The sequence below is a fragment of the Pagrus major genome, chromosome 22 (genome assembly GCF_040436345.1).
Source record: "Pagrus major chromosome 22, Pma_NU_1.0".
In the NCBI taxonomy this organism is placed as follows: Eukaryota; Metazoa; Chordata; class Actinopteri; order Spariformes; family Sparidae; genus Pagrus; species Pagrus major.
This window is the reverse complement of record NC_133236.1, coordinates 20,779,290-20,790,765: the sequence shown is the minus strand read 5'-3', so window position 1 is coordinate 20,790,765 and position 11,476 is coordinate 20,779,290. Positions and strand designations below refer to the sequence as shown.

The window sequence follows — 11,476 nt, the reverse complement described above, 5'->3', positions numbered from 1 at the left end:
TTGATATTCCCTCGAGTGCTCCCAAAAATAAAATGATTCAGGACAGTAAATCATAAAGAGATATCTGGTTTTGCAAATGAACCGTTCAAATAGACTTTGTTGTAAAGTCATGGTGTTGATTCTCATTATGCTCTCCCCTGTAATGAATCACACGCAGCATTTTCAGTGTTTCAGCGTTGTGCATCTTCACTGTTATTGGATTTGCTGCTGAGCTCAGCGGATCCTCATTAGCTCCCAAACCATCAAGATTATGGTTTTAGCTCATTCGTGTTGTAAAGGAGCGTGACCTGCAGCAGCTGACAGATCTCTAACCTACCTCTAACTTTTAGTTAGCTTGTGTTATGCTTTGTGAAGTCCTAAAGTTAGGGTGAGGAGCTGTCTCCAGACCATATGAGGCCACCAATTACAAATCTGAATGTTTTTCAAGCAGGTCGCGACCTTCGAGTGAACTTTGGTTTTGATGGTTAATATACAGTCTCGCTCTTCTTCTTACGTAAAAGTGTTGATGTCTACAAATGTATGTGCATTTGTGTGAAGCTGCAAGGAAGACTGAGAGTCAAAAAGATAGTGAGATAGGTACAAATGGAGCTGGGTATGCTCTCCATGGTTGTGTTGTGGATTTTGGAGATCCTCCACTGACTGGCTGATGAGCTACTTGGCAATGAAGCAACTCAGCTTAACTGACGTCACGTAGCAGTGCATGAGCTAAGACACCTACTGCAGCCTAATTAAGTGAGTACCATGTAGTTGTGGAGAAGAAATTCAAATAAACAAGCTGTTTTTCAGAGGAAAATAAGGTCCAGAACACTGTTTGAAGCTAGAAAGGTGGCAGGGTCCGCCACATATAGACAAGGGAGAAAAGTATGAAATTGTGTTGTCCTTTAAGGTCAGTTTGTTTAAACAAAGAGAGTTTGTTTATCTAGTTAGTTTGGGCATAAAGAAATGACAATCTTTCTCATCTGATTAAAAATTCTTCCTCAAAGCCGCGTAGTGCTCCTTTAACTCAGTATCAAATATAGCTTGAACAAATGAGTTTTTATTACAACTTCCAGGCTTCCTTACTTAATTCGTGATTTATTTTGTCCTAAAATACTATTGTTAGTCACCATTTTGTTAGTTAAATATGTAGCATTTAGTATTCTTGTTTTTTTTTTTTAAAAATTACTTATCTATAATACATATTCTCACACTTTCGCTCCTGTGAGACTTATTTCTCCAGAGGTAACACAAAATGTAATAAATAAATAAATAAATAAAAATTGATAATGCTTATTATAAAGACTGTTATTATGCAGAATGAATAAATAATATGTTGAATAAATAACAAAAATACACATTCCCAGTCACAAAAATGTCACACAAAAAAGCATAAAAGGCTAAAATATACCAGAATACAATTGAACAATAAAAAAGAATAAATGATATTCCTTCAAACTATTAAGAAAAACAGAGAAAGCTTAAAAAAATAAACAGTTTTCATACTTTTAAAGATAATATGTAACGTAAACTGTGTCAATTAAAGCGTAAAACATAACCAACAGGTACCTCTCTCGGGATTATATAATTTAAAATGAGCAGGTAGGGTTTCCCTTTCGGATAAACCGCCGACCAATCAGAAGCCGCGCTCCGCTGACAGAACACTGAGGCGGGGCATCACACCAGACGCTCTGCTCGCTCATTGGAGGCGGCGCGCTAAGCCCATGACTCGCCAACCAATCGGACGCGTCAGTCGATCTGACGAGGTCTGTGAGTGGAAGCCGAGTCCTCTCGAGGCTGCTGCTGCTGCTGCTGCCGCATCTCGGCAATACATCGCTTTGATGGAGATCAGCTCGGCAGGTCCACACATCAGTTTGTCCGAGTAGCAGCTGAACGTCTGAAGCAACATGGACATCCTGAAGTCACTGGGCCACCCGGAGGAGATCCTCAACCTGTTTAAGTTTAAAATGGGGGGCTGCAGTACCGTCATGCCAAAGTTGGATTATGTGAGTAAACGCGCTTTTTTAAATAAGGAGATTATAATGAGAATAAACCTGTCATGTGAATATGAAGACAGCAGCGACATGGAGGTTGGATGCACGGGCGCTTTTTGCAGATTCACCCTCGCTGATCCAGCACATAATGTCCCCTCTTTTTTTTTTTATCTCAGCATCCGGCCACAACAACACTGTAGGCCTATTTAACAAGTAGGTCTGCACATGCTTAGTGCACACAGTCTGCATTGTAATGGATTGACCCATATGATGGTCAGTTTTGCTCCCTCGTCAGCTGATGGAAACACAGTCAGCTAGTTGCACTAATTAGATCTGTGCTCTCTCTCCTGTGTTGGCTGCGGTGCGCACTCAGGCAGATCTGACCATTGACTCGGGATTTACGTTACATAATGAGCTTGGACGGTTCAGCAGCGGGGAGAGTTGCTGTGCGCATGTTTGACGGCTAATCCCACTTTTTTAACACCAATGTGACCCGGAGACACTGCAGAGACTGCAACATGAGTCTTTATAGGCCTTTATTTTGGTAAGCAGCTTTATTAAAGGGCCCGGACAACAACCATACTGCGTCTGTGATTCATATTATGCTTCATCTTTATTAAATAATACAAGTAGGTAATGTCAGACTGACTGTAGGTGCTACTTCCACAGTGCCATAACATAATCAAACAGGTGTTACACGTTTTTCTGTGACTGTTAAATTATGTGACCTGATCTAAAAATAGATAAATTGATAAAAAACAAAATGGCAATTCATTTTGACTATCAGGCTAATGCCAATGTTTCTGGTTACATTTAGATTGCTGTTGCCATAGATAGGAGGGATGCACGATATGGTAAAACAAATCAGATTGCGATTATTTTGTCAGATATTAGGCTACAATTGCGATGTCACTCATGATTAGTGGAAATGATCACTCCCACTGAGCAAGAACGTATCCAAAAGACTTCAATTCAGCGTCTTTGCCAAGGTAGAAAAGACGTCCAATGGAGAGCCAGATTGACCAAGTGACATCATTAAACTAAAGTTTTTACAAAGTAATTTTAGACATATTTTCAATTTCAGTCGCAGTTGTCTAAAGAACTTCTTGTGGTGCAAAATTAAAGTTTTTATGACAGCAAAATTTTACTCCGTGCAGCAAAATCTACGGGCCGGATTTGAACCCGCAACCTCAACCTCAGCATGAGGCTTGCACTTTACCAGGAGAGCTACTTATCATCTTTTTTATATATGACGTTTTGGTCGTTCCATGTTGGAACATAGCCCACCTGATGGAGGTTGGATGACCAAAACATGCCTTTTTGTATACATATATATATATATATATATATATATATATATATATATATATATATATATATATATATATATATATATATATAAGTAGCTCTCCTAGTAAAGCGCATGCCTCATGCAGGCTGTTGAGTTCAGGGTTCAAATCCACCCCGTAGTTCTTGTTCTGTTCTGAACACACGCTTTTTGCAGTGTCCATACTCCAGTACTCGCTGTTTATTTACAGTTTGTCCAAACCGGGAATGACTTTGATTCCAGCCTCCACATATTCAGCCTGAAGTGCTTGAGAGCACTCATGAGCTGCACTGTATTTTCAGCTGAGATGCTTTGGTTGCTATGATACATACAAAATATCTGTAGAAAATAGAAAATGACGAGGTAGAGTACTTGCTCTGGATAAAGAGAAGGCTGAATCACAGGGTCGAGGACGGACCTGTCGGTCTCTGTGGGTCCATGAGATTTCGGCGAGTACCATCCTTTGGTTCAAGAGCTGAAGTTGGCTGTCGTATGAGCAGGGCACAGTTTGAAGTGTTGCTTTGGAAACCTGGACCTTCCATGTCAAGGACAGACACATATTACTCTTGCCTCACATGCCTATGAAGAGGAACACTGCACCTCTACAGAGGGAAGCATGTGTTTAATTACCGTATTTTTCGAGCCAGGAGGACGGTGGAGTGCACATTTGGGATCCAGTGGAGACTCACAGACCACAGCGTGCTTCACACAGTGTCTCACCAAAGGTCACTTGCATCACTGTTAAATACCAGTGGTCTGACTGTGGATGATGTAAGAGTATTTGTTGAAAACATTTAAAAATGAACTAAAATCATCCACGGAATGTGAGAAACACAAGTTATGATGTTGATATATATTGTGTTGCTGAGATATCTACTGAAGCTAGCATGCTAACCAACTAGCCCTGTGCCAGCGGTGTAAACACCAGCACTCCTTTGGTGCTCTGAGCCCCCAGTCTGGACCACTAGATGCACAGCTAAGCAAGCTAAATAGCTAATGGCAGCTACAGTTAGCTTCAGTTAGCGGTTACTCCGGTGATATGATGCCCCCTTTATGTTTTTAATAACTGAATTCAACAGATGGCCCCGTCTTACATATGGCACCTTCAGCCTGCTGTGAAAATGAGACATCACTAAAGTTAATAATATATTTGTTTCCTTATAATGAAACTTTCATATCTTCAGAGGAAGTGAGTCGACTGTGTTTACAGAAGCCGAGAACAGACAAACCAAAGCCTGGCTCTAGTGCTGCAGGTTTAAGGACGCTTCAGATGAATTTGATGCAGCTTTAAAGAACCCAAAACATCTGGATTAATGTCAAATTGTCCTCATGTTAATCTGGACAACTCAGTGATGCCTCAGAAAAACAGTTTTACTAGTCGAATGATGCATCACAGATGAATGGAAACCAAAAAAAAACACACCATGTCCCTCAGCCTTCCTGAAAGACAAACTTATTTTTCAACTTTTTAAATGCACCAGCAGGAAACTGAAACATGCACATGCCGCACAGGCTACTTCAGCTCATGTGTTGTTTTGCAGTCACAACAACACTGCCCCACACTGCCTCCTCCTCCTCCTCCTCCCACACAGTGGTGTGTGTTTTGGTTAGCACGTCGGGCTAAAGCAGCCTCACTTCCTCACTGCCTCACTGGAGCAGATTATGAAACGTGGTGTGGTTGGCTCCAGCTGGCGTTGTTTTGGGTGAAGGTGGGAGGAGCAGCCTATCACGAGCGCAGATCTACAAGCAGTGTGCTCAGACCCCCGTCACCTCCACGCAGAGGTCGCACTGCGCCAGATCAGCGGAGCTCTCTCCCGTCTCACCTCGGTCGACCTCTCGCTTGTCCTCTACATGGACTGCGTGTTTCAAACCCCTCCAGCAGCCGAGGCGTCGACATGGACGGGCTCATATTGTAGCTGCGCGGTCGCTCGTGCTGTCAGGTTACTCTTATGGCCGGAGCTTGCTGCAAGTGTCCGGTCTCTCTGTCCGTGCTCAAGCGCTCTCTCTCGGTGGCGCCGCGGGGCTGCGGCTCCGCTCCTCGGTCCCTCCCTCTGGGCTGGAGGCTCGGGGAGCGGGGCCTGCAGGAGGCCGCCCGACCCTCCAGCGCCCTCAGACCCGCAGCTTCTTACCGACACACGGCCTTCCTCTGTCTCTCCTGCCAGGAGTCCATGAGCGAGAGTCTGCGGACCTGCTACCTGTACCTGAACCAAACCAGCCGGAGCTTCGCGGCCGTGATTCAGGCGCTGGACGGAGAGCTGAGGTGAGTGACAGCTGGGCTGCAGGTGAGGAGGGGTGTGTCCGCCCTGCAGGCATGTTTACTCCGCTGAAGGGCAGAACCAGGGGCGGTGGCTGGGGCACTTCCCTTTTAATTCACTGCTACTTTTTTGTGTTAAACATGCAAAATGCAGTTAAAAACATTGATTGTGACTGTGTTGCATGTGTCTCCTTACTCCTTATGGCATGCCCTGACAAGTCTGACAACAGACACATGCCTTCATGTAAATGTTTGTGTCAGGCACACAGAATGAGTGCATAGTGTCATTTATCTTAGGCAACATTTAGCACAAACACAACCAATCAATAACTTATCAATCCAAGCACAGCAGCATAAACTGTTACCTAGTCTCTTATAAGTGCTTATTCTCTTATTATCCAACAATAAACATGATTATGATTTATGACATTTAGTCTTATTATCATGTTAAAAAGCATCTTATAAAGGACTTATAGAACCTTATTATCTTTAAACTAATGCTCATTACAAGGATCATAATATGAAGCAATGCCGAAAATCGAAGCTGACACATTTTGGTCTGTCTATAAAGCGATTAATCAAATCTGCACACTCACGCTATGTGAACTGGAAGAGCCGTTGAGGTTGCCCTCGTTTACACTGAGATCAAGTTACAGACAAGCGATCATGGTCTTAAATTTTCCATAGGTTTGTAAAGTATTGGATTGTAGCTTGTGTTAAGGTTGTCACAATACCAGAATCTTAAATTTAGATTAAAAAAGATATTTGATATCTCTTGATACTATTAAAAACCTGTGCACTGAACACATACCAACATATTTGTAATAATGTTAATATCAGTTCAGCCTCGGGTTGAAAATCTAATCTGCTTCCAGTGAATGTGGATATTGTATCATTATTTACGTGGTATCAGAAAAAGAATCTAATAACTTAAGCGTGAGTTTACACAAAATTAAAAAGCTGACTTTACAAATTCAGACTGTGCTCGGCGGACCTTAAGCGTCCGTCGGTCATTTGAGCCAGTTTGATCGGATCCAAAAGACCACATTAAGTCATCCCAACGATTTAACGTGGTCGGATTCTTCTGGTAACCTGAGACGACCTGCAGCAGGGGTCCAAAAGGAAGCTGCTCATATTACAAGCAGGGAAGCCTGCTGCTGCTGCTAGATGTCTAATTTATGACCTCTGTTCAGGTCAGAACTATCAGTAAAGAGATGTCATCTGTTTGTAAATAAATATACATCTTTATTGTGTGTGTGTGTGTGTAATATATCCTGGGTCAAAGGGAATCCTCCACATATAGACCAGCCTGATCTGTGACGACATGTGTGACATCCTGCTATTTCTGTCGTCATGTGAACGAGTGACGAGGCAGCTTTTCAGTCAGTCTAATGTCCTCTCTCCTGTATTTATGATCCAGGCATGCAGTTTGTATTTTCTACCTGGTGCTGCGAGCGCTGGATACGGTGGAGGACGACATGACAATCCCTCTGGACAAGAAGGTCCCCATGCTGAACGATTTCCACACCTACCTGTACCAGGACGAGTGGTGCTTCACAGAGAGCCAGGAGAAGGACCGACAGGTTCTGGAGGATTTCCCCACGGTCAGTAGCACCGCATGATGCTTCATAGATGGGCAGTAGGCAGATACATTACGGCCTGGTGTAAAAACAGATTTACAGACAAAATGTACACTGTAAAATACTATTTTAATCGCAGATTTAAGTTTGTAAGATGGTTGTCTAATTTCTCTGATGGTATGTGATAGAAAAATGAAATCTATGTCACTCAGATTATAGGCTGTTATTAATCATTAATGAGAATCTTCACGTGTGCCGATCAGATATCACTGGAATTCAGAAACCTCGCTCAGGAGTACAGAGACGTCATCTCGGACATCTGCCACCGTATGGGAGTGGGGATGGCCGAATTCCTGGAGAAGAAAGTGGGATCCATGAAGGAGTGGGACCTGGTAAATAACATTCTTGTGTAACCATTACGTTAGACATATCAGCTGATGTTAGTTTATAAAAGCTGATGCCATCTTGTTTTATTCTGTGCAGTATTGCCACTACGTGGCTGGGCTGGTCGGTGTCGGTCTGTCTCAGCTGTTCTCCGCGTCCAAGCTGGAGGACCCCGAGGTGGGCCGGGACTCCGAGCTGGCGAACTCCATGGGCCTGTTCCTCCAGAAGACAAACATCATCAGAGACTATCTGGAGGACACGCAGCAGGGACGTGCCTTCTGGCCACAAGAGGTAAATACATGGTGTAGACTGTTTGTTTAAGCTGAGCGTCTGACCCGAGCCCCACAGTTATGCAGTATGATAGTTGCTGCCGAATGCTTTTCAGGGTCGAACGCACTCAAAGTTCAATATTTACTCACATTTTATCAGCAGAATATGGAGATTTTGCACACAGGTTTTACGCAGCAAGGATAGTTGTGTCGCAGATAGCTGACAGAGAGTAAAAGCAAAACCAACATGACTCATTTCGACATGTATTGCTGATATTGCTGAATACTGAGTAAAAAAACGTACCGTGTGTTGATATATTGTGTCCTCTGTGTTCCTGCAGGCTTGGAGTCAGTTTGCAGGTCGTCTCGAGGACTTGGCCCATCCCGAGAAGCTGGAGTCGGCTCTCTCCTGTCTCAACCTGCTGGTCACTGATGCTCTGCGACACGTCCCCGATGTTATCGCCTACCTGTCCCGCCTGCACAACCAGAGCGTGTTCAATTTCTGTGCCATTCCTCAGGTACACATTGACTCATTACTTACTGCAATCCAATGATACAGTGATTGAATTTGATTTGCACGACATGATATTTAAACAGCACAGAACTCCAGTCAGTTTCTGGGCATTTCTACTCACTGTCCTCAAGTCCTGCACCTCTGTGGGGACAGCACAGTCATGGCTAGAAGTAGAAAATACTGTAATACTCTAATGTTTTTGTGCAGCGTAACCGACTTTATGACATGTTTTTACAGTTTGTAAATAAGTGGCATAGTTTTGATGCTAAAAACAAAAACAAGCCTTTCAAACCCATTGACGGGTTGTTAATGTTACATACATAAATGTTGATGCCAGAGAAATACAAGCCCGCATTTATTTAAATTATTTTCTTCCACTTGACTACATGCTAATCCTCTCTTCACCAGGTGATGGCAATAGCTACACTATCATCATGCTACAACAACCCCATGGTGTTCCAGGGAGTAGTGAAGATCAGAAAGGGACAGGCTGTCACGCTCATGATGGACGCCACCAACATGAGAGCAGTGCAGACCATCATCGCCCAGTACAGCCAGGAGGTGGGTGTGTCTGCGTGGTTGCTCTCTAACTTCCAATATAGTGGCGCACTTTAACACAATCAATCTCCCTCTCTGCAGATTTTACAGAAGGTCTCCCTCACTGACCCGTCACGGGACAAGACCCTACACATCCTGGCTGTCATCAGGGACAAGTCGGCTCTGTCGCAGTCAAGCCTCCCCAACAGGACCCACCACCTGTCGCCCATGTACCTGTCTGCTGCCATGCTGCTCGCCGCCCTCAGCTGGCAGTACCTCAGCACCACAGCAGCGCAGGCGCAGGGCACCGGAGACATGCAGGGACAGTGAAATCATTGACTCACAAAGCCCATTTTCCCACACTGGAGGTCCGACTCTGAAGCACTTCTTCACACTCTGCCCTCTTTATTATGGCCGTCACAGGACCATGGACATGTTTAGACTGTGGAGGGCGTCTGGTAGCAGGCTGGGCTCATTTGGATTTGATAGTGATTTATAGTCCATCCTGCAACCAGATAAATCATTTACACACGGTGTCGTGTGGTTATATTCACCAGCATAAATGACACATTGAAACAATTCAGGGTGTTTTATTGTTTGACGTTTATGTTGATTGTGTTCTTCTATCTTTTTTCTTTTTTTAGTGTGATTTCTTTTAAACATTTTGACCCTTTTAATTGAGTGTAATGATTCGGCATTTCTGAGTATATCAGGATAGGAATTAACAGATAATTATTTGTTAAAGTAACACTATGTAACTTTTAAAGTAATTCTAGAGAAAGGTAGTTGATTGTTGAGACTCATTCCAAGGCCGTCAAATAGCAATGCTTTGTGTCAATAGTCTTGGTCTGACTCCAAAGACCTGATTTGGTATTTCATTATGTATTAGACTGGTGGACCCTGGCACTTGCCCGATGTCAGCTTGGATCAGCTCCAGCCCATCATGACCCTGCAAAGGATAAGTGATTACAGTAGATGGATGGATGGAGACTCAACTATCAACCATCTTTCTGCAGAAAGTTACAGTGTTGCTTTAAATATGCTGTAATGGTGAAATGCAAAGCACGCGACACTGCCTGTTTTAGGATTTCGGAGGAAACACTCACCAGACCTCATTAAGTTTTTGTTTAATTTAGTGTCAGATCTTTGTCTCTTTCTTCATGTCAGATAGGAAACTAGCTTAATATTCCGCTTGTTATGTTTCTACAGCAGAAACAGAACAACAATGAATTGTTACACCAGAGTACTTCACAGTAGATGAACTGTATGTTAGCATCCACGCACAGGAGAGTTTAGTTTCAGAATTTTTATGTCTGTGTTTTGTTTCAACTCTTGCAGATAGGGAAGAAAATAGGGACAAAAAGAAAACAGTGCAATTCCGAAGTAGCTTTGACGTGAACTGTTTAAATGAATAAAAAACAAATGTAATTTCTGATACATTTGATATCTGAAAGAAATGCATATTAAGACTGCTAGCTAAAGTGTCCTTAACGCAGCTTTGGTGAGTAGAAAGGCTAGCACAGAGTAACCTTGTACAGAACCAAAGGAGAGCTACAAACATTGCTATGTAATGTGACATTTTGATTTGTACATATTTGAACAAATAAAGAGGTGAAAGAATCGAAACAGACTGAATGGTGGTTGTGCATAAAACACAAGTCATGTTTTATTTTACAGCTCAGATTCCAGATTGTAAAATTATATCCTTATATTTTCCAGCAGGTTCAAGGTCCATATATTGTGCTTTGCTTTGTTTTTCTTGGTAATATTCCTGACATTTTCTGCATTATAGTCCACATTATAGTTATGAAGCTAATTAATAAAAAAGGAAGTTTTTTTTTAGAAGTTAATGATAGCAGTTAGTTGCATTTTTTCTCTTCGTTGTCTGGCCATCATTTTATGACCACCTGTCAACCTTTGGATAGACGTTTTGTTAGTCACATGAGATCTAAACTGACGATGCACTCGTTACACAGACATGTGATTTCATTACTTGTAGAGAGGACAGTAAGACTTGAGATCAAAGTTGTTCAGTGAGACGAAGGAATTGTTCAGAAGAAACATCCACTGAAACGACAGCAACAGGTAAAATTTTGACTTCAATATGAAAGATTGTTGTTCTTTTATCATGTCACGATGACTTTAATTGTTATCTTAAATGATATGTTTATTACACTTTTATATTTGAGTTAATTGTTAATAAGAGGAAGCTTAATGTTGTGTATGCTTGTCTAGATGCAGGTTATTATACCAACAAATACACTTTTAAACAATAATAGCAATTTCCATCTTTTTAAGGCCGTTGTCACAAATCAAAATACATCAGGTTTCAAAAGTCCACATTGGAAGTTTTTGCTCTTATGTATGTATCTGAAAAGGACAGAGGTAGCTGCTAATGAATAAATGAGCTGCAACTATCTTATACAGTAGTCTGTTGTTGCTTGGTGCATGTGGAGGTGCAACTATGACCACATTCACTCAAGGAAATGTTGGCTAAATAATTTCAACATTTTTAGAAGTGTCAACAAGATGCTGCAGTGAGATCAGACCAAAGATACTGCAGAAAACCATGAACTACAGCAACCTCTCCCTTTTCAGAAGTAATGGATATATTGCAGTCGAGGTATTTATTGAAGTCTGG

At 42.3% G+C, this 11,476-nt stretch overlaps 1 protein-coding gene across 2 annotated transcripts; it reads left to right on the top strand.

Annotated features, from left to right (window-relative positions):
- The first annotated feature begins 1,817 nt into the window (after positions 1-1,817).
- On the top strand, positions 1,818-10,461 carry fdft1 (farnesyl-diphosphate farnesyltransferase 1). Of its 2 annotated transcripts, XM_073492247.1 has the most exons (8): positions 1,818-1,982; positions 5,460-5,557; positions 6,972-7,155; positions 7,395-7,523; positions 7,615-7,806; positions 8,126-8,302; positions 8,707-8,859; positions 8,938-10,461. In XM_073492247.1, the coding sequence occupies exons 1-8, from the start codon at positions 1,884-1,886 to the stop codon at positions 9,163-9,165; spliced, it is 1,260 nt and encodes a 419-aa protein (XP_073348348.1). In that variant the 5' UTR covers positions 1,818-1,883; the 3' UTR covers positions 9,166-10,461. The 2 variants fall into 2 exon arrangements, with proteins under 2 accessions (XP_073348348.1, XP_073348347.1); XM_073492246.1 differs by lacking the exon at positions 1,818-1,982 and having other exon boundaries at positions 5,075-5,557.
- The last annotated feature ends 1,015 nt before the right edge of the window (positions 10,462-11,476 follow it).

Excerpts from the sequence above, each read along its gene's own strand:
- fdft1 (XM_073492246.1), top strand. The coding sequence starts at position 5,247 with ATGGCCGGAGCTTGCTGCAAGTGTCCGGTCTCTCTGTCCGTGCTCAAG. Across the intron at positions 8,303-8,706 it reads ATTTCTGTGCCATTCCTCAG|GTGATGGCAATAGCTACACT; the intron begins GTACACATTGAC and ends TCTCTTCACCAG. Across the intron at positions 8,860-8,937 it reads TCGCCCAGTACAGCCAGGAG|ATTTTACAGAAGGTCTCCCT; the intron begins GTGGGTGTGTCT and ends CCCTCTCTGCAG.